Here is a 22,645-nt window from a genome sequence, read left to right as displayed (position 1 = left end):
CCTGTTTAATTGCTCTCAGGGCCTCCTGCAAGTTTAAGGCATAGTCCCTTATGCTGTCTGTGGCCCGTTGTTTGCACCCAAAGAATCTCATCTTTATTTCTGCTGCGGTGCGGGTGTCGAACGTACTCTTTAACTTGGCCAGTATCTGGGTTGCTGTCCCTTTATCTGTATCAGGCCAGGACTTCACTTCACGCTGGGCCGCGCCGGCTAGCTTCCCCATTAATATGCCCACCTTCTGGCTCTCAGTCAGCGGATACACTCGGAACAAGCTGTGCAGCCTTTCTCTGAAGTCGCTCAGGGTATGTGACTCCCCGGAGTACTGCGGCAGCCATTCTGCTCCCGGGATGTACGGCATTGTGATCGGCATTACCGACGCTACCGCGGGGGCTGGGGCGACGGCGACTGGGATTACATCGGCCGGTGCTGTTGCGTCTTAAACTACTACAGCCACCGGCTCTCCCTCGGTGTCGGACATCTTCCTCCCCCTTAGTGAACCTTACCAGGCTCCGCTTTCTTTTTACAATCTCTTCCGGGTAGCGCGGGGTTAACGACCCTCCGCTCTGATGGCGCGCTCCCTTCGCGCTCTTTTTCGGGCACGCCCCCCTTCTTCCTGCACTCAGCGAAGCTAATGGCGGCGGCAGTCTTCAAACAGTAAACACACAGTCTTTTCAAAGGTGCACAGTACCCGGTGGGCGCCGGGCACGAAATCCTGTTCGTGACGCCAAAAGTTGACTCGCCCACCCCAGGGCTATGGGACACCCGGTGCCGGGCCGGACTAGTCCGGGGGTAGTCAGTGGTGGTGGGGCCCGACTCCGTGGCCCTGGTGGGTGTCAGTTTAAATATGTCTGGTGACTTGGGGTTTGAATAAAGTTTGTGTTCGTGACGCCATCTGTGGTATGCGGCTATTAAGCCGCCGCTGCTGTATGGGGCCTCCGGGGCTGTTGGAATGGCAGCTAGGATGGTCCTGCTCCCCATAGGTGGAGCGGTACCCCGGGGCAACAGTTGGTGTTCATGAGAGTCTATGGTGTGAATAACACGGTGCAGAGCCGACAGGCAGTGAAAGAAACAGGCACAAACAGTAGTCTCTTTACCTTCTCCTCTTTTACTCGGCAGCAGTTTAGTCCAGGGAGACCGTCACAGATGGTAAAGATGGTCCGGCCGGCCTGGAAGTGCCTGGGGGTGATCTTTGGCCAGTTGAGTATGAGGCCTACTCCCTAATCTTTCTTTTCTTTACTATTATAGGACCCTGCACTCTGAATTTAGCAAAGGCCCTCCTGCTGCTGGGACCAGTGGTTCGTCCCTTTTTCTGTGTGGTAGACTGCGCAGGCCCTCTCTGGTGCTTCTCTGCTGGAGTCCACACCGGGCCCTTGGGATGCAGCTGTACCTTCAGATTGCTTTTGGGCCAGGGGGCTTGCAGCTCTCCTGCCCTCCGGATTCGGCTACCAGGGAAGGATTTTATACCCTGGCAACCACAGACTCCGATGTCCGAGTCTCTTCTGTGCCTCTCTGCACTTCTTGCTTCACTGGGCCAAGCTATTCCAGCTCTAGGCCCCAGTTCCACAAGGCAGCACTACTCTGCGTCTGTTCTCTTTGCTTCCTTTCTACAGACTGAACACTACTTCCTCCCTCAGGTCAGACTTAAGGAATGCTCCCTGGAATTCCAGGTTCAGTGCTCCCCCTGCTGGCCGGAGGGAGAACTGCGTTGGATGTTAAACTTACTGGCCAATAGATCTCCCAATTACCTCCAGGCTCAGCATTAACCCTTTGGGAGGGCAATGCTGTTGTGGCGACCAGGTCCTGGGGCGCCACACATGAACCTACGACTTTCAATACATCCTTAAAGGAAATCTGTCACCAGGTTTTTGCCACTTAATCTGAGAGCAGCATAATGTAGGGGCAGAGATCCTGATTCAAGTGATGTGTCATTACTGGGTTGCTTAGTGTAGTTTTGATAAAATAACTGTTTAATCAGCAGTAGATTATCATTAGAGGACTACTTGGCGTGCTGCTAGGTAGTCCAGCATATTTAGGAGTTCTGTATTTCTGCTAGATCTGTAGCAGAGAAAATATTGATTTTATCAAAATGATAGGAAACAGCTCAGTCAGTGGCACATCGCTGTATCAGTTTCTCTGACTCTACATTATGCTGCTCTCAGATGGCGGATCAAAAACCTGGTGATAGATTCCCTTTAACAATGGTAAGGAGATACTTGGGAGTTACCAGTTATCATCAGACTGCGGACCATACAGAATCCACAGTAAGGCCTTGGTTCCACTTGCATTTTGCACGGACGAGTGCAATCCGATAAAACATTGCATTGCACTCGCACCAGTGTAAAACTATGGGGCAGTGTCCATCTGTGATTGATTTATCATGCCATATTGGTATGATAAAAGAATAGCTGCATTCTGCATTTGGCAGCGAGTCTCAGCTCACACGCACCCATACAAGTCTATGGGAGAATCTGAAAAATCGCACTGCACTCGGATGTCATCGGAGTGCAGTGAGATGTACGCAGAAACAGACCACGGAGAAGAGGGAGACATCGCTCCCTCTTCTACGCAGCTGTGACCAGATTGCAAGTCGCATGACACTTGTTCACAGTCGCAGCACAGCGGGAGCCGAGGGTTATGAGCATATAGCACAAATGGGACTAAGGCCTTATGATGAGAATTAGTCAGTATCACAAAGAAACATTTACATCCAGGGACCTTATAGATGATGTTGTCTCTGATCGGAGCAGTTTCTTTGTTTTCTTCATCTTGGACAGACGCCATGATGACTTTTAACATTCACAGCTCGTGTCTGCAGACTTCCATCTTCTCCGTTCTTCTGCAGAACATTCTGGCACGATACCATTAAAAATAGCAGAATGGTTAGAATACTCCTATATAACAATATCTGTCTCTTTTTAGTGATCGGAGCCATGGGAACTGGATCACCAAAAAGAGCTGGACTGCCCATCACTACTAAGCATCTCTGGGAACTCCTTCAAGACTGTTGGAAGACCGTTTCCGGTGACTACCTCTTGAAGCTCATCAAGAGAATGCCAAGAGTGTGCAAAGCAGTAATGAAAGCAAAAGGTGGCTACTTTGAAGAACCTAGAATAGAAGACATATTTTCAATTGCTTCACACTTTTTTGTTAAGTATTTCATTCCACATTCTTTAATTCATAGTTTTGATGCCTTCAATGTGAATCTACAATTTTCAGAGTCATGAAAATAAAGAAAACTCTTTGAATGAGAAAATGTGTCCAAACTCTTGGTCTGTACTGTATATTGTCAGGTTATTGTGTTTACCACCTCTGTGCGGTGACTTTGTTATGGTTGTTATCTCTATGGTGGTGTATTTGTGTGCAATATTTTGGTAAAATCAGTGACTTGAAGTAAGTGAAGTAAGAGGCCACTGCAGCAGGTTTCCGGGCCGCTCACTGTCGGGCAGGGCGAGCACGTCCTTTCCTGTGGTGATTTGTGTCCTGCTGGGCGCACACATGTCTTTCCGCTTCAGAGTGCAGCACGAGCACGGTGAGGAGCGCGGGAGGACTGACCGCCAGGGGGCGCCAGAGAGCGCAGGCGCGGGGTTTGACAGAACAGCAGGTTTGGAGTGTAAACATTGTCGCTGGTTTGAATGATCGAGAAGAGACGGTCTCTATGTCTGTGTGATCTCTCCGTACAGATAGAAGAGACGGTCGGAGCCTTGGTCAGAGCCGCCCCCGCACTGCGCACACAGGAGCCATGTTCAGGAGGATCCTGCAGCTGGTGAGACTGCTCGATGGCCGCCACACGTGAATGACAGGCACTTCCTAGTGCAGGGTGTGTGCGGCTGTGTGTGTGTGCGTGCGGCTGTGTGTGTGTGCGTGCGGCTGTGTGTGTGTGCGTGCGGCTGTGTGTGTGTGTGTGCGTGCGGCTGTGTGTGTGTGCGTGCGGCTGTGTGTGTGCGTGCGGCTGTGTGTGTGTGCGTGCGGCTGTGTGTGTGCGTGCGGCTGTGTGTGCGTGCGGCTGTGTGTGTGCGGGGCCTGCTGCACTGGAGGGCCACATCATGTACTGTGCGCCGAGTGTAGGCCGTCATTACCTCCCCTGTGCCCGGTCATATGAGGCCCCGCCGTCATTACCTCCCCTGTGTCCGGTCATATGAGGCCCCGCCGTCATCACCTCCCCTGTGCCCGGTCATAGGAGGCCCCGCCGTCATTACCTCCCCTGTGCCCGGTCATAGGAGGCCCCGCCGTCATTACCTCCCCTGTGCCCGGTCATATGAAGCCCCGCCGTCATCACCTCCCCTGTGCCCGGTCATAGGAGGCCCCGCCGTCATCACCTCCCCTGTGCCCGGTCATACGAGGCCCCGCCGTCATTACCTCCCCTGTGTCCGGTCATAGGAGGCCCTGCCGTCATTACCTCCCCTGTGCCCGGTCATACGAGGCCCCGCCGTCATTACCTCCCCTGTGTCCGGTCATATGAAGCCCCGCCGTCATTACCTCCCCTGTGTCCGGTCATAGGACGCCCCGCCGTCATTACCTCCCCTGTGCCCGGTCATAGGAGGCCCTGCCGTCATTACCTCCCCTGTGTCCGGTCATAGGAGGCCCCGCCGTCATTACCTCCCCTGTGCCCGGTCATAGGAGGCCCTGCCGTCATTACCTCCCCTGTGCCCGGTCATAGGAGGCCCTGCCGTCATTACCTCCCCTGTGCCCGGTCATAGGAGGCCCTGCCGTCATTACCTCCCCTGTGCCCGGTCATAGGAGGCCCCGCCGTCATTACCTCCCCTGTGCCCGGTCATAGGAGGCCCTGCCGTCATTACCTCCCCTGTGCCCGGTCATAGGAGGCCCCGCCGTCATTACCTCCCCTGTGTCCGGTCATAGGAGGCCCCGCCGTCATTACCTCCCCTGTGTCCGGTCATAGGAGGCCCCGCCGTCATTACCTCCCCTGTGTCCGGTCATAGGAGGCCCCGCCGTCATTACCTCCCCTGTGTCCGGTCATATGAAGCCCCGCCGTCATTACCTCCCCTGTGTCCGGTCATATGAAGCCCCGCCGTCATCACCTCCCCTGTGTCCGGTCATAGGAGGCCCCGCCGTCATTACCTCCCCTGTGCCCGGTCATACGAGGCCCCGCCGTCATTACCTCCCCTGTGTCCGGTCATAGGAGGCCCCGCCGTCATTACCTCCCCTGTGCCCGGTCATAGGAGGCCCCGCCGTCATTACCTCCCCTGTGCCCGGTCATAGGAGGCCCCGCCGTCATTACCTCCCCTGTGTCCGGTCATAGGAGGCCCCGCCGTCATTACCTCCCCTGTGCCCGGTCATAGGAAGCCCCGCCGTCATCACCTCCCCTGTGCCCGGTCATAGGAGGCCCCGCCGTCATTACCTCCCCTGTGCCCGGTCATATGAGGCCCCGCCGTCATTACCTCCCCTGTGCCCGGTCATATGAGGCCCCGCCGTCATCACCTCCCCTGTGTCCGGTCATAGGAGGCCCCGCCGTCATTACCTCCCCTGTGCCCGGTCATACGAGGCCCTGCCGTCATCGCCTCCCCTGTGCCCGGTCATAGGAGGCCCCGCCGTCATTACCTCCCCTGTGTCCGGTCATAGGAGGCCCTGCCGTCATTACCTCCCCTGTGCCCGGTCATACGAGGCCCCGCCGTCATTACCTCCCCTGTGTCCGGTCATATGAAGCCCCGCCGTCATTACCTCCCCTGTGTCCGGTCATAGGAGGCCCCGCCGTCATTACCTCCCCTGTGCCCGGTCATAGGAGGCCCCGCCGTCATTACCTCCCCTGTGTCCGGTCATAGGAGGCCCCGCCGTCATTACCTCCCCTGTGCCCGGTCATAGGAGGCCCCGCCGTCATTACCTCCCCTGTGCCCGGTCATAGGAGGCCCCGCCGTCATTACCTCCCCTGTGTCCGGTCATAGGAGGCCCCGCCGTCATTACCTCCCCTGTGTCCGGTCATAGGAGGCCCCGCCGTCATTACCTCCCCTGTGTCCGGTCATAGGAGGCCCCGCCGTCATTACCTCCCCTGTGTCCGGTCATATGAAGCCCCGCCGTCATTACCTCCCCTGTGTCCGGTCATATGAAGCCCCGCCGTCATCACCTCCCCTGTGTCCGGTCATAGGAGGCCCCGCCGTCATTACCTCCCCTGTGCCCGGTCATACGAGGCCCTGCCGTCATCACCTCCCCTGTGTCCGGTCATAGGAGGCCCCGCCGTCATTACCTCCCCTGTGTCCGGTCATAGGAGGCCCCGCCGTCATTACCTCCCCTGTGCCCGGTCATAGGAGGCCCCGCCGTCATTACCTCCCCTGTGCCCGGTCATAGGAGGCCCCGCCGTCATTACCTCCCCTGTGTCCGGTCATAGGAGGCCCCGCCGTCATTACCTCCCCTGTGCCCGGTCATAGGAAGCCCCGCCGTCATCACCTCCCCTGTGCCCGGTCATAGGAGGCCCCGCCGTCATTACCTCCCCTGTGCCCGGTCATATGAGGCCCCGCCGTCATTACCTCCCCTGTGCCCGGTCATATGAGGCCCCGCCGTCATCACCTCCCCTGTGTCCGGTCATAGGAGGCCCCGCCGTCATTACCTCCCCTGTGCCCGGTCATACGAGGCCCTGCCGTCATCGCCTCCCCTGTGCCCGGTCATAGGAGGCCCTGCCGTCATTACCTCCCCTGTGCCCGGTCATAGGAGGCCCCGCCGTCATTACCTCCCCTGTGCCCGGTCATAGGAGGCCCCGCCGTCATTACCTCCCCTGTGCCCGGTCATATGAGGCCCTGCCGTCATTACCTCCCCTGTGTCCGGTCATAGGAGGCCCCGCCGTCATTACCTCCCCTGTGCCCGGTCATACGAGGCCCCGCCGTCATTACCTCCCCTGTGCCCGGTCATACGAGGCCCCGCCGTCATTACCTCCCCTGTGTCCGGTCATACGAGGCCCTGCCGTCATTACCTCCCCTGTGCCCGGTCATAGGAAGCCCCGCCGTCATTACCTCCCCTGTGTCCGGTCATACGAGGCCCCGCCGTCATTACCTCCCCTGTGCCCGGTCATACGAGGCCCCGCCGTCATTACCTCCCCTGTGTCCGGTCATACGAGGCCCCGCCGTCATTACCTCCCCTGTGCCCGGTCATACGAGGCCCCGCCGTCATTACCTCCCCTGTGCCCGGTCACACGAGGCCCCGCCGTCATTACCTCCCCTGTGTCCGGTCATACGAGGCCCTGCCGTCATCGCCTCCCCTGTGCCCGGTCGTAGAAGGCCCCGCCGTCATCGCCTCCCCTGTGCCCGGTCGTATGAAGCTATTGTGTTCGTCATATGAGGCCTTTGACGTCTTTGTGTGCCCGGTCATCTGAGGTGACGTCCCTTATTGTGCCTGTGAGGGACTCCTGACCTGAGCTCCACACTAGTCACATTCAGTGCAGGATGTGTGAATCTGGCCCAAGGAGCAGTACTTGGTTTCCACCTTCTGTCTTCCTATGGTGATATCCGTCACCACTGTTGTGCTGCGCTGTGTAACACTTTCTGCATGAGGACTATCTGATGGGTATCTATGTCACCACTGGAGGACATCGCGTATCTGCTGCGTGTCGGAGAGTTAGATGTATTTTTCACTCTTGCTTTCAGTAATACATTCTCTGGTTTCCATACATATTCCATACACTTGGCAAGTTTGACATTACAGCACCAAGAATGAAAGTCATGGAGTTCTGAATCTTGGGATGGATAGACATGGGAATGATATACAAATGATTAAAAAATGGACACATAATGTTCAAAACATCTGAATGTATTATGTATTGAGTATGAGTGCATGGTTACACACCTTGGCATGCTTATCAGTGTTGTCTGAGCAATGTTCTGCCACACTTAGGGACACAAATCATCAAGATCCACTGCTGGCAGCTCTGTTTGAAATTGCTGACAAATGATGTCCCAGATTTTCTATGGGAGACAAGTCTGGAGACACCACAGGCCATTGTAACACATTTAGGCCACACAGTCTGCTCACTGTAGCACCAACATTCGGCCTGGTGGGACTCCTCAATGAGGATATTAGACCTCTGTTCCAGCCTCCATTGCCATGTTGCTCACTGTAGCACCAACATTCGGCCTGGTGGGACTCCTCAATGAGGATATTAGACCTCTGTTCCAGCCTCCATTGCCATTTTGCTCACTGTAGCACCAACATTCGGCCTGGTGGGACTCCTCAATGAGGATATTAGACCTCTGTTCCAGCCTCCATTGCCATTTTGCTCACTGTAGCACCAACATTAGGCCTGGTGGGACTCCTCAATGAGGATATTAGACCTCTGATCCAGCCTCCATTGCCATTTTGCTCACTGTAGCACCAACATTCGGCCTGGTGGGACTCCTCAATGAGGATATTAGACCTCTGTTCCAGCCTCCATTGCCATTTTGCTCACTGTAGCACCAACATTCGGCCTGGTGGGACTCCTCAATGAGGATATTAGATCTCTGTTCCAGCCTCCATTGCCATTTTGCTCACTGTAGCACCAACATTCGGCCTGGTGGGACTCCTCAATGAGGATATTAGACCTCTGTTCCAGCCTCCATTACCATTTTGCTCACTGTAGCACCAACATTCGGCCTGGTGGGACTCCTCAATGAGGATATTAGACTTCTGTTCCAGCCTCTATTGCCATTTTGCTCACTGTAGCACCAACATTCGGCCTGGTGGGACTTCTCAGTGAGGATATTAGACCTCTGTTCCAGCCTCCATTACCATTTTGCTCACTGTAGCACCAACATTAGGCCTGGTGGGACTCCTCAATGAGGATATTAGATCTCTGTTCCAGCCTCCATTGCCATTTTGCTCTTGTGTACATTTCTGCACGCGGTGCTGAAGTTGGCCACTGAATAAATTGAAGTGTTTTGAAAATGTTGTTTCCACACTTCATCACTGACGTGCCTATCTTTTCTGTGATTTTCTCAATGCATATTAATCCTGGACAGCACCTTTAATTGATTAACCCATGTAAGCGACCTGGGAATAATATTTGGTGACTGGTTATAAGGGTTGCTTGGTCTAAATTCACAAGTCTGCAGTGGCTGTGTCAGAGCCGGCGTTAATGGTAGTAGTATGTGATATGTATACTCTCTAGTTGGATTTTGGGCAGGAGTATACATCCCTGCCTGGCTCTGACCCTGGTGAAGAGTTTGTGTGATGAGGGGATTCACAAGTCCACAGAGTGATACGTAGTCGCTGTAGACTTATGGATTTACACCAGACAACGCCTGTAGCATTAGTTGCCCTTAAGTGATGGTACTGTTACTGCTACCTGATAGAGCAAAGTACTCTCAATGGCAGACTATCAGGGTGACGGCGACTCTTCTCTTCCTTCATTGATCTCTGTTGCAACACCATCATTGGGAGGAAGGGCAGGAACTCACAAAGGCGTTACTGGGGCTGAGGTTACATATTCCTTTTTTGAGAATCGCAGCAGCCATCCTTTGGTCATAGAGAAGTGAATGGAGACCACAATAGTCATATGACTAACAAGCAACTTTGCCAATTATTTTAATACAATTCAAGAAGAAATCACATGAGCTGCTAGTCAGTGGCTGGGCACTTATAAGCATCTTTCATTATTTACTATTGCTGTTCATGTAGATTCAACTGACTTTTAAGTGCATAATATTTTGCCATTCTGTCTTTTTACATCCCAGTTTGAAATTAATTTTGTTCTATGTAGTTATAAATACTCTTATACTTGATTTAGACCAGGGGTCTCAAACTGGGCTGGGTGTCTGGGCTGCACATAGGAAAAAAAATATTTGTGGGTGCAGCATTCTTTGCAGGACAAAGGGACATTTTAGTGATTCCATGTATTTTCTTCTATACACCTTTGGGTCACTTTTTGTGAACATTTTTTGCTTGTTTATTAAAACAAACTTGCACTTTTTTGTTACGTTTATATGTAACAAAGCATTTTAATGGTAAAAACATTTTCTCTTTCTTGTGCCCAGTAATAATGTACCCATCCTTGTGCCCAGTAATAATGTACCCATCCTTGTGCCCAGTAATAATATACCCATCCTTGTGCCCAGTAGTAATGCGCCCATCCTTGTGCCCAGTAGTAATGCGCCCATCCTTGTGCCCAGTAGTAATGCGCCCATCCTTGTGCCCAGTAGTAATGCGCCCATCCTTGTGCCCAGTAGTAATGCGCCCATCCTTGTGCCCAGTAGTAATGCGCCCATCCTTGTGCCCAGTAGTAATGCGCCCATCCTTGTGCCCAGTAGTAATGCGCCCATCCTTGTGCCCAGTAGTAATGCGCCCATCCTTGTGCCCAGTAGTAATTCGCCCATCCTTGTGCCCAGTAGTAATGCGCCCATCCTTGTGCCCAGTAGTAATGCGCCCATCCTTGTGCCCAGTAGTAATGCGCCCATCCTTGTGCCCAGTAGTAATGCGCCCATCCTTGCGCCCAGTAGTAATGTGCCCATGCTTGTGCCCAGTAGTAATGTACCCATGCTTGTGCCCAGTAGTAATGTGCCCATGCTTGTGCCCAGTAGTAATGTACCCATGCTTGTGCCCAGTAGTAATGTACCCATCCTTGTGCCCAGTAGTAATGTACCCATCCTTGTGCCCATCTTGGTGTCCAGTAGCATTGTGCCCATCCCTGTAGCACTGTGGCCATCCTTGTAGAATTATGCCCAAGTAGTAATGTCTCCAGTCCTTATCCTAGTTCCCTATTATGCTGTTTTTGACATACACAAAAAAAAGGTTCTTCTCACCTTTCCTCCATTCCCTCTGATTTTTCTTAACTTCTTGTTGCGGTCTGCAGACCCCGTGACGATCGTGTTATTATGCAGGGGGCTGGCACCGTTAGGGCTTTACTACACTTGATTCATTTACGGCGCATCACGCACTTAGGAGCTCTCTGCACTCTACCATTCACAGGAAGCAGGTGACTTCATACAGCGATGTTACCTGCTTGCCATTGGTAGAGTGCAGAGATCTCCTAGCCCGCACGGTGCCGCAAATGCATCAACTGTAGTAAAGCCCTGCCGGCGCCGGCCCCCTGTATAGTAACACGATCGTCACAGGGTCTATGGGCACTCGGGCCACAACAAGCCGCCTCAGGGGCTGCATGCGGACCGCGTGTTTGAGACCTCTGATTTAGAGGGTTATTCCAAAAAAGAAGCAAGTCATGCCCTATTCACAGGTTAGGAGATATCTTGCTGATTGCCGAGGGTCTTGATTTAGAATTTGGGGTTTTTGAACACCTAGAAGGGGGCAAAGGTAAAGCAGACCGCTGGAGCTGATATTCTCAGGCTGGGAATGTCAATGGTTATTTGGCCCTTCCCAGACAAAAAAATACCAGCACGCAGCCACCCCAGAAGTAGAGCATCACATTAGAGGTGCTAATTCTGGCACTTTACCTCGGCTTTATGTTCACCCGCACTGCCTTGCTCATGGCGAACGCTCAGATATCTGCCATGGATGTGTAGTTGTATCAATGGAGTTGACTCCATTCATTGTGGACTCTGTGAAATAAATGATGCAGCATGTAAATGTGCTTACAAAAACCATTCACATGCACAGTGCTGGAAAGTTAGGCTATGTTCACATGGAGATTTCAGGAGTTTCTCGGAGCCAATCTAATCCAGATCATTTTGAAATTCACTTTGCTGTTCATATCAGGTGTTTCTTAAGTTTTTTTTTTTTCTTTCTTTGCAAATGTTTTGAAAATGCTTGGTAGAAATAATAAAAAAAGAGAGCATGTCGCTTTTTTAAGCAGATTCTGTAGGAAACCTTTCACCTATGCACTTTCTAATCAAAAGCTGCAAAATGTAGATCAAGGAATAAAACAACACTTCAGGTAAAGGAAAACTCGAGGAAAGTTTCTTGAAAGAGTTTCTGCTTTAAAAAAGTGTTGTATTGAACGTTTAAAAAAAACTTAGTCTGCACATAGCCTTTGTGTATTTAAAGGGACTCTCAGCACAGAATGACTGTTCAAACCAAGCACAGACGCTTGGCGCATCATCATGTAAGTGCACCTTCCCGCCTGCTTTTTATACCTCTCTCTGACCTCAGACAGCTGTGGCTTCATAGGGCCAATCACAGAAGACGAGGGGGTGGCGATAAACAAACAAGCCTATGGAAAGGTGCACGTAAATGTTTGGCTCCTCAAATGATGCACTGAGCCCCTGTGCTTGGTTTGAACAGTTATTCTGTGCTGACAGTCTCCGTTTAGTATTTCTGTCATGAGCAATCCTAAACAAATCCTGAACACGTGAGCTGCCTTCAGGATTCCTTCTGCTCAGATCTATTTGGGCCAGTTAGGCCAGATCAAACGTTGGGTTTTGCAGATAGCTCACGGACCCATTACAATAAATGTCGTTGTTTTTTTTGTTTTCTTACGGACTGATTTGTCTACAAAACAGAAATGAAGACGTCCTACTTGGATCCAACTTTTGAGTTAACTCGTCAATGCAAGTCAATGGCTCAGCGAAAATAAAAACAAAAACCCATAGCACGCATATATCTTCCATGTGCTGTTCATATTATACTGGATAGGAGAAGGAGCAGGGTATATTAAGAATCTTATTTTTTTTCCATGAGAGAAGAACTAATGCAATAAGGCCTAAGACACACGGCATGAAAATCGGTGCGAGTGGAGTGTGATAAAACATCGCATTCCACTCGGACCAATTCTAGCCTGTGTGTCAGCGCACATGAGCGATTATTTTCTCAGCCCCAATCGGACCGAGAAAACAATCGCAGCATGCTGCAGGTGTAATGCGAGACTCCTTCTCTCACACCCATTCAAGTCTATGGGGCTAGAGAAAGATTGCACTGCACTCGCCGTACACCGGTGTACCTCGAGTTCAGAGCGAGAATGGCAATAGTTGGCTACGGAGGAGAGAGGGAGATAAATCTCGCCCGCCCCCCCTCAGTGCCGGCCCGCCCCTCCTCAGTGCCGGCCCGCTCCCCCGCAGCTTAGGTCCGACCGTATGATCGGACCTCAGTCACAGTGACAGTCGCATGACACTCGTCTCTGCTGTGCTACTAGTGTGAGCCGAGTGTCATGCGAGAATCGCATTAGTCCCCGTGTGGCACCGGCCTAAAACAGACACATGGACCAAAAACATGTCCAGCACACAGTATAAAAAATACACGTTTTTAATGTAGGATAAAATTTAAAAAAAACCCCGATGTATGAAACTGGTCGTACTCCATATGATCTAATATAGAAGCTGCCCAAATGTGTGTCCATGGTCTGTCTGGACTCGGACTTGACCTGACCTTCATTGGTAGCCGCTGATTGGCAGTTCGGGTCTTTACACACATACAGATCACTTCTGGGCAGGGTGGGCTGGGTTTTATTTTTGGGATGCACACTACATCAGATTAGGCTGATTTTATGCCATGGTGAATCGTTTAGACGCTACAAGCGGCTCGTACTGCTCCAAGCACTGAGCGTACTTGAGATTCCAGAATTGAAAGGGTGTCAGAGATACCAAGTTTGGGGTGTCTCTGATATATGCTCAGTGAGGGTCCCATCATCCAAGTTTTCAGGATGCATTGTGAATGTACCCTGTGCCTGTATTGGCCGCGCTCCATTGTATCATAAGTGGACTTTAGATTTTCTGGATTCTCGCAGGGAAATGCCATTCACGCTGCGTTAGCTGATCTGTGGCTGACCCCTGACCCAGCAGTCAGTATAACAAGACATTGCATGCTATTCCTATTACACAATTCAGTTCCCCTTCCTAGGGCTTCACTTCTGGCACCAAAATCCAAGTGCATGTGTCAGGAAAGATAAACAGTGGTCTGAAATAGAGAAGCGATGGGGTCAAGGTCTGGTGCTGGGTGAGTCAGTGAGTAGAGCCTCGCTGTTTGGCATGGGTGGGGCACTGAGCTGGAAATGTTTGCTGGGTGACCTGTGCGTTCAGTGCCATATCTGCATGTAACGCCACCGTCCCATTCGTTCCATGTTGTTCTTACACTGGTGGGTTTTATTGTCTTGGCGAGCATTTAATTTCAATCTGTTATTTGATGCATTTTGTGCCGTTTTGTGTTTCTTTTGATAGTATCTTCATTAGGCTACATTTCCACGATCAGTACCCATTGAGTTTTTGACACTAGAACTTCTGCACGATCTTTGCACTTTAGTTTTCTTGCGTTTTTTTGTGTGACTTGCGTTTTGTCTCTGTTTGATGTGTCGTCCTTTGCATAAAGCTGTTTTGTTTTTGAAACTTCCTGCTATTGACATAATTCGGTGCGGATTACATGTGTTTTGGATGCGTTTCCGCCTCGTAAATGCGCCAAAAACACTTGTTCAGTTTAAGGCTATGTGCGCACGTTGCCTATTTGCATGCAGTTACGCTGCGATCTGCACCGCAGCGTAACTGCATGCGTCCTACGTCCCCAGCAATCTATGGAGATTGTGCAGGGGCCGTGCGCACGTGGTGTATTAGAGCGCAGCGCTTCGGCTGCTGCCTGAAGCGCTCGTTCTAAGGAGTGACATGTCACTTATTCCGTGCGCTTTGCCGGCATCCCCTGCTCTGTATATGGCAGGAGCTGCATGCAGAGCGCATGGAATCGGCTTTTTTTTTCATTACGGACTCTTCCTGCAGCGATTTGAAGCGCACATGTGCTGTTCAAATCGCTGTAGAAATTTCTGCAGGGACAAACGCTATGTGCGCACATAGCCTTACCTGTAGATTATCCGCATGTAATGCAAGCCTATGGAGAAATCCACACAGAAGACCTAACTTACCGACAAGGGACATTGACATGCTGCAGCTTGGAAAATCACTCCGTAGGTCAGTTTATGCAGAGTGGAAAAAAAAACCCCACTGTGGACATCAGATTTCTATTAATCACATCTACTTTGTTTTTACTGTAAAACGCTGCGTAGCTGACACAGTGAAAACACGCAGCATCAAAAATACAAGTACTGTAACTGATTGTGGGCACATAACCTTAGCGAAAGTGTCAGAACTGGAACATTGCTGAACATTGTAACTAAAAATTGATGGCTTATATCTCTTGTGTGGTTTACCTCCTGTGAAAACAAAGAAAAGGACATGTTAGTGTAACATACTTAAAGGGGTTGTCCAGTCTAAAATCATAAGTCTGCAGTTACTGTACGTGACTGCAGGCTTATGAATCCTCCCAGCACCCACGCTGTGCGCTGAGGCGGGAACGGCGGTCACGAGGCCGCAATTGTGCTATATTATGCATGTTCCCTGCCAGAACATGACTAGTGGACACAGCCTCACTCAATAAGTGTATTGAGCAAGTCCGTGCCTACTAGTAGGACACGCCCACTTCGTACACTTGTATTGAGTTAGGCCACGCCCACTAGTCATGTCCTGACCAGGAACATGCATTCCTGGCTCAGAAGCCGACGAACACTCACAGCGCACAGTGTGTGCCGTGGGAGGATTCATTAGTCTGCACTCACATAGAGTAAAATACATGCTCGATAGGGTGACTGACTAGGTCATTGACGAATATTCCTCTTCTTTGCATCTGTGAAAACAACCTAGGAGTTTTTAGTTTATTTTGTGTTATTGTCCAGCTGTACTGAGGCGCTATTGCAGACCGCTGTTCCCCGCTCTGGTGACGTCCCCGTCAAGTGCTGCACACGTCACATCCGTGCAGCCGGCTGCAGTCTTCCTGACTCGCTGAGCTGTGGGCGGTGTTTCACGGTTGTCACAGCACAGCGTGTCTCCTGCTTGCAGTGTTCTGCTTTGAGGGAGGAGGGAGCAGATGGGCTGTGACGAGCGGTGAAGCACTGCCCACAGCCCAGTGAGTCAGGAAGACTGCAGTCAGCCGCAGGGATTTGACGTGACGTCACCGGAGCGGGCAACAGCGGTCTGCAATGGCGCCTCTCACAGGCACTATTGCCAACACAAGGTATTTGAGAGAAACATTGTTTCTCAATATAATATCGAACTAGACAATAAAAAATATAGTGAACCACCCCTTTAATTACCTAAACATTACTTCCTGGAGAGTGTTCTTCACTTGGGTGGATGTTATGACGGGTTTTTCTTATTTTTCTTTACCTTGGAAAGGATTCTGCGATCATCCACCACTGTTGTCTTCTGTGGACATCTAGTGCTTTTTTTTTTTTAAGATCCTAGCTCACCATCTTGCCACACATGCTTCACACCATCTGAACCAAATAAGTTTATTTTTTTCTCATCAGGCCACAGGACATGGTTCCAGTTATCTATTTCCTTAGTCTGTTTGTCTTCAGCAAACTGCGGGCTTTCTTGTGGCTTTCTTGTGCGTTATCTTTAGAAGAGATTTCCTTCTGGGACGATAGCAATGCAGACTAATTTGGTGCAGTGTGTGGCGTATGGTCTGAGGAATGACAGGCTCGCTCATCACTCCTCTGCAGGAATGCTGCCAGCCCTCTGGATAGGACACTGAGCACGTGCACTCACCTTCTTTGGTAGACCACTGCAAGGCCTGTCTTGAGTGGAACCTGTCTCGTTAAACCACTGTATGGTCGTGGCCACTGTGCTGCAGCGCAATTTCAGGGTGTTGGTAATCTTATAGGCAACAATTGTATTTTAAAGATCCTAAGAGGATTCTTTGCCATGAGGGGCATGTTGAACCTCCAGTAACCAGTATGAGTGATAACACCAAATGTAGCACACCTGCTCCACATTCCCCCCCTTAAAACTTGTAAGGCTATGTGCGCACGTTGCCTTTTTTTTGTGACCACAAAGATGCAGCGTTTTTGGCCGCTAAAAACGCACAAAACACACCCGCGGTAAAAGAACGCAAAAAAAAAATTGTGTTTTTGCGTGTTTTACTGCATTTTTTTGCCTCGTTTTTGTTGCTGTGTTTATTCTAATGCATTGCATGGGTGAAAAACGCTGGCTAAAATGCAGAAAGAATTGACATGTTGCATCTTTGTGGTCACTATAAAAATACACACCTAAAACAAAACACTGTGCGGACAGCAAAAATGAAAACTCATATACTTTGCTGGGGAAGCAAAGTCATGCAGCTTTAAGACCAAAAAACGCACTCGAAAAATGCACTGTGCGCACATAGTTTTACACTAATGAGTCACATGACAGAAGGGAGGGAAAATGGCAAACTGGGCTCAATTTGGCCATTTTCACTTAGGGGTGTACTCACTTTTGTTAGTGGCTTAGACATTAATGGCTGTGTGCTGAGTATAGAAGACATACCAAATTTACACTGTTATACAAGCTGTATGACTATTTTTACATTGTATAAAAGTGTCATATCTTCATTGTTGTCCCATGAAAAGATATAATACAATTTTTACAAAAAAATGTGAGGGGTGTACTCACTTTTGTAAAATGCTTTATAACTGTATCTTTAATGTGTTTAGGTAAGAGTGCTTTCACACTTGCGTTGTCTCATCCGCCAGGTCCGTTACTGCGTGGAAACGACGCATCCGTCAATTTATGTGTTGCTAACGGACCCAACGGATGCGTTTTTTCCCAGGAATCCATCAGCAGCACTACAGCCCCCATCATCACTGCACTCACCGGCACTGCCGCCCCCATCATCACTGCATACGCAGGCACTACCGCCCCCCCCCCCCCCCATCACCGCACACACGCAGGCACTACCTCCCCCCCCTCCCCCCCCATCACCGCACACACGCAGGCACTACCGCCCCCATCATCACTGCACACACCCTGGCACTACCGCCCCCATCATCACTGCACACACCTCGGCACTACCGCCCCCATCATCACTGCACACACATCGGCACTACCACCCCCATCATCACCGCACACACATCGGCACTACCGCCCCCATCATCACCGCACACACATCGGCACTACCACCCCCATTATCACCGCACACACATCGGCACTACCACCCCCATCATCACCGCACACACGCAGGCACCACCACTCTCATCATCACTGCACACATCTGCACTACTGCCCCCATCATTACCGCACACATATCGGCACTACCATCCCCATCATCACCGCACACACATCGGCACTACCGCCCCCATCATCACCGCACACATCGGCACTACCGCCCCCATCATCACCGCACACATTGGCACTACCGCCCCCATCATCACCGCACACACATCGGCACTACTGCCCCCATCATCACTGCACACACGCAGGCACTACTGCACCCATTATCACAGCACACATCGGCACTACCACCCCCTTCATCACCGCACACACGCAGGCACTACCGCCCCCATCATCACCGCACACACACAGGCATTACCTCAGTGACATCCCCGCTGATCACGTGACTCACTTCAGTTGCTGCGTGGAGCTAACAGGAGCGGCGGTGTTCTACGGCCGCTCCTGTCAGCTTCATGTAGCAGAGCTGAAAGCGTCGTAGGACCTCTGTGGATTACGTCGGACCTGGAGGGGTATTTGGGGATTTTAATAAAGTGGTGAAAGAGGGTTTTTTTTTTATATTTCAAATAAAGGATTTTTGTGGGTGTATGTATTTATTTACTTTCACTTACAGGTTAATCATTGGGGGTGTCTCATAGACGCCTGTCATGATTAACCTAGGACTTAAGTGGGCTTTACACGCTGCGACATCGCTAGCATTTGCTGGCGATATCGAGCGCGATAGCACCTGCCCCCGTCGTACGGCCGATATGTGGTGATCGCTGCCGTAGCGAATATTATCGCTACGGCAGCGTCACACGCACATACCTGCTCTGCGACGTTGCTCTGGCCAGCGAACCGCCTTTTTTATAAGGGGACGCTTTGTGCGGCGTCACAGCGATGGCAGGCATCCAATAGAAGTGGAGGGGCGGAGATGAGCGGGACGCAACACCCCGCCCACCTCCTTCCTTCCGCATTGCCGATGGAGGCAGGTAAGGAGATGTTCGTCGCTCCTGCGGTGTCGCACACAGCGATGTCTGCTGCCGCAGGAACGAGGAACAACATCGCTAATAAGCAGAGAACGATATTTTGTTTCAGGACGACCTCTCCACGGCAAATGATTTTGACTGCTTTTGCTTTCATTTAAGATCGCTCATAAGTGTCACACGCTGCGATATCGTTAATGACGCCGGATGTGCGTCACAAACACCGTGACCCCGACGATAATTCATTAACGATATTGTTGCGTGTAAAGCCCGCTTTAGTGGCAGCTTTGAGCTGCCATTAACTCCTTATTACCTCGATTGCAACCTTACCAGGGCAATTCGGGGTGAGTCGGGTAGAGTCCCAGGACTGTCGCATCTAATGAATGCTGTTTTTTTTTTTTTTATTTACTGTACTGCACGATATAGACCCGCCTACCGGTGCGTTGTTGTAACGACACCAAAAACACTACATGCTGTGTTCCCTCCGCTTGGCGCTCAGTCAAAATAACGACTCCGCGTCGGCCAGTGGATGCAACACAGACACTTGCGTCACAGTGCCTCGTCAATACAAGTCTATGGAGAATAGCACAGTCCGTTAATGGACTGCGCTATTTTCCATAGCGGCAGATTGCGATGAACGCAAGTGTGAAAGCAGCCCAAGCAGCTAAAATGACAAACCTTGTGTCACTGTCCAGTTAAAGATGCTCAGCAGTTACAGTGCACAGTCACATTACATCTATATAACTATTTTCCAGAAAAACTCTTTTGATCCTGATAGTTGTTGTTGCTTGGATATTGAAAAATCAGAACTAGCATATGTAATGATGTAACGGGCCCCTTAGGCCTACAGAAAAACAAATAGGAATTATAGTTAGCTTAGCGGAGGCAGTTGTAGGGGAGCCCCCTTACAGACACATCTGCCCTTCCACATAGAGGCCCATAATGTTGACTGAACTCTCCAATATTGATCGATTTGGCCAGCACTCTAATGTTCATGGGTGTGCCAGCCATCTTTCATTCGGGAGAGATTTTGTTTTGTCATGTGTGTCTGACTCATTGCATTGTTTTCTTGGAGATAAGGCTTTCTCTTTGAGAACATAGAAGGGCTCGACAAACCAGAAGCTCCTGCGTGAGACTGCTGAGATGTCTGTCTGACGAACTTTCGACCCAAGCGTTATTTGGGTGACGGCCATCTAATGTGCCTGGGGGCCCTTTTAGGTGGGTTGTCCCACAATTACAGCTCATAACCTATTCACACGATAGGTTATCAGTGTTTGTTTGCTGGAGGTCTCACTTCTGGGGCTGATGGATCTTCCACAGTTTCATATATAATGAATTGTGATGGGCGATTCCGAACTGTAAAGATTGGGAATCGTGCCGACCACATAGTGATCGTGTACACGATCACGAGCTTTCCTGGGAAGCTTGTGTTACAGATCGGGTCCAAGGACTGTAAAAAAAGCACATTATTAAAAAACATTGTGATCATACTTAAAGGGTCCCGTGACGCATCCTGCAGACCCGCTGCTTCCGCATCCGATCATTGCTATGCTCCCGGTAAGCACCACTGCCTAAAGGACCTTGCATGACATCATAGCCATGTGACCAGTCTGGTGTGAATGTTGTACAGACATTGGTTTACAGACTGGTCACAAGACTGACGTCATCGAAGGTCCTGGAATCAGGAAGATGGAATCATCCCCTCACTGTCAGGCTGCTTCTTGCTCTGTACAGAGCGATGTAGCAGAGCTGACATTTCTCTGTCTTTAGAGATGCTTGTCTTTATAGAGGGATGAAGCAGAGTTGACATTGCTGTCCCTGTGGATTACGTCGGACTAAGGATTTTTTTTTTTAATAAAGATGGAATCTCTAAGTGTTTTTTTTTTTTTAATGCTAGAACTTCATGGTGGCCATGTCTAATTTGGTGTGACACCATGAATTTTGGGCTTAGTTCCATCTGAGAGTACAAAGCTGGTATTAACCCCTTTATTACCTAGCGTGTCACTGGATGAGCCGGGTAAAATGCCTGTAAATCGCGCTAAGAAGCAATGTGCCATTTCCAGGGCGGCTGCAGAGAATCCCTGCCCCCCAGCTGCCTTGCTTTACTTGATTGGCGCTCTCAGGACAGGAGCGCCTCAGCTGCATGGAAATACATGTAGCAGACTGCTCCTGTCAGGAGATTGTGCGCTGTGATGCGATGCGACACTCAGTGTCAATCAAAGTTCAGTTAACAGGACAGGACCTTTTGATGACGTCATAGTCGTGACCAGTCTGTAACAGACGAGGTAATAAAACATTCACACCTGACTGGTCACATGGCCATGATGTCACGGAAGGTCCTTTAGTCAGTGCTGGTTACCGGGAGGGCACAGCAATGATCGGACTCTGAAGCAGAAGCGTCGGGAGACAGAGCCTGCAGGACGTGTCGCGGGACCTGTAACTATAATGACAATGTTTATTATTAACTATAGTCTTTATTTATTTTACAGAGACCCCCCCCCCACCACATCCCAAAGCTGTAAAGTCCGAGATCGGTGATTGGACGCAAGATCGTGTTATCTCGATCCCGATCTTTACAAAGCGATCGGGCGAGGCTCACAATCCCCCACCATCGGAGATATCGCCCATCACTAATAATGAATAAAGTAGCAGCGTCCATGAATGACTGACTATTTCTCCATTTTACATGGGGGAAGGTACATAATCTCAATCCTCTTGATCTGTGGAGGTCTGAGCTGTGGAGCAGCGATCAGACACTTATCTATCCGGCGTATAGCCGATGAGTTGTAATTGTGGAACTACCCCTTTAGACCGGTGTGCTCTTTAAAACTTAGCATTGCTTTCAAGTTAAAATTAGGTCATTAGGTTCTTGTGACTGGTTCTCTTAAGAGGGTCATTCCCAACATTTAATGCTTTCACATACTGTATCAGAAGAAAGGGGATAATGTGGGGGTCCAGCTGCATAATCTCTCTAAGGCTAGTTTCACACTTGCGTTGAACGGCATCCGTTGTATTGCGTTGTGTACGGATGCAACGGATGTGTTGCATTTAGTGGCATAACGGATGCAACAGATGCTGCAAAACAGCGGAATCCGTTTTGATTTTTTTTTTTTTTTTACAGTTTGCGGCAGACTATTGTGAACGATCAGCTGATCGCTCCCAGTAGCCGGCCGCCGGGTGATCAGCTGATCGCTCCCAGTAGTGGGCCGCCGGGTGATCTGCTGATCGCTCCCAGTAGCCGGCCGCCGGGTGATCTGCTGATCGCTCCCAGTAGCCGGCCGCCGGGTGATCTGCTGATCGCTCCCAGTAGCCGGCCGCCGGGTGATCTGCTGATCGCTCCCAGTAGCCGGCCGCCGGGTGATCTGCTGATCGCTCCCAGTAGCCGGCCGCCGGGTGATCTGCTGATCGCTCCCAGTAGCCGGCCGCCGGGTGATCTGCTGATCGCTCCCAGTAGCCGGCCGCCGGGTGATCTGCTGATCGCTCGGCCGCAGAGAATGTGTGCGGGGGCGGAGTGCGGGCTGGGTGGAGCTGAGCGGGGCCATGGCGCTGAGGACAGGTGTGTGTGTGTGTGTATGTGTGTGTGTATGTGTATGTGTATATACATGCAGAGTGGAGTGCGGGAGGGGGCAGAGCCAAGCGGGGAAGTGTTGGGCTCCCTGCACACATACCCAGGGTAAATATCGGGTATAACTAGGCAAAGCACTTTGCTTGGTAACCCGATATTTACCCTGGTTACGGGTGCAGGGAGCCAGAGAGAGCATGCGCAGTGAAATCCTGAGGATTCCGCTGCTCAAAAAAACGTTATATGCTGCGTTCCTCCCGCTGGGCGGAAGCAACAGAGCGTCGCCCAGCGGA

The 22,645-nt window shown here is 50.7% G+C and overlaps 1 protein-coding gene across 3 annotated transcripts in view; it reads left to right on the top strand.

The window, feature by feature from the left end:
* The first annotated feature begins 3,614 nt into the window (after window positions 1-3,614).
* Window positions 3,615-22,645, top strand: part of EEA1 (early endosome antigen 1) — a 302,741-nt gene continuing 283,710 nt past the window's right edge. For all 3 annotated transcript variants that reach the window (XM_075344800.1, XM_075344799.1, XM_075344801.1), the window contains exon 1: window positions 3,615-3,760. In XM_075344800.1, coding sequence (XP_075200915.1) covers window positions 3,737-3,760 — 24 coding nt within the window. In that variant the 5' untranslated portion in view covers window positions 3,615-3,736. The remainder of the gene's footprint in view (window positions 3,761-22,645) is intronic.

The sequence above is a fragment of the Anomaloglossus baeobatrachus genome, chromosome 4, assembly GCF_048569485.1.
Source record: "Anomaloglossus baeobatrachus isolate aAnoBae1 chromosome 4, aAnoBae1.hap1, whole genome shotgun sequence".
Classification (NCBI taxonomy): Eukaryota; Metazoa; Chordata; class Amphibia; order Anura; family Aromobatidae; genus Anomaloglossus; species Anomaloglossus baeobatrachus.
The sequence above is the reverse complement of the archived record's forward strand: the minus strand, read 5'-3'. Positions and strand labels throughout refer to the sequence as shown.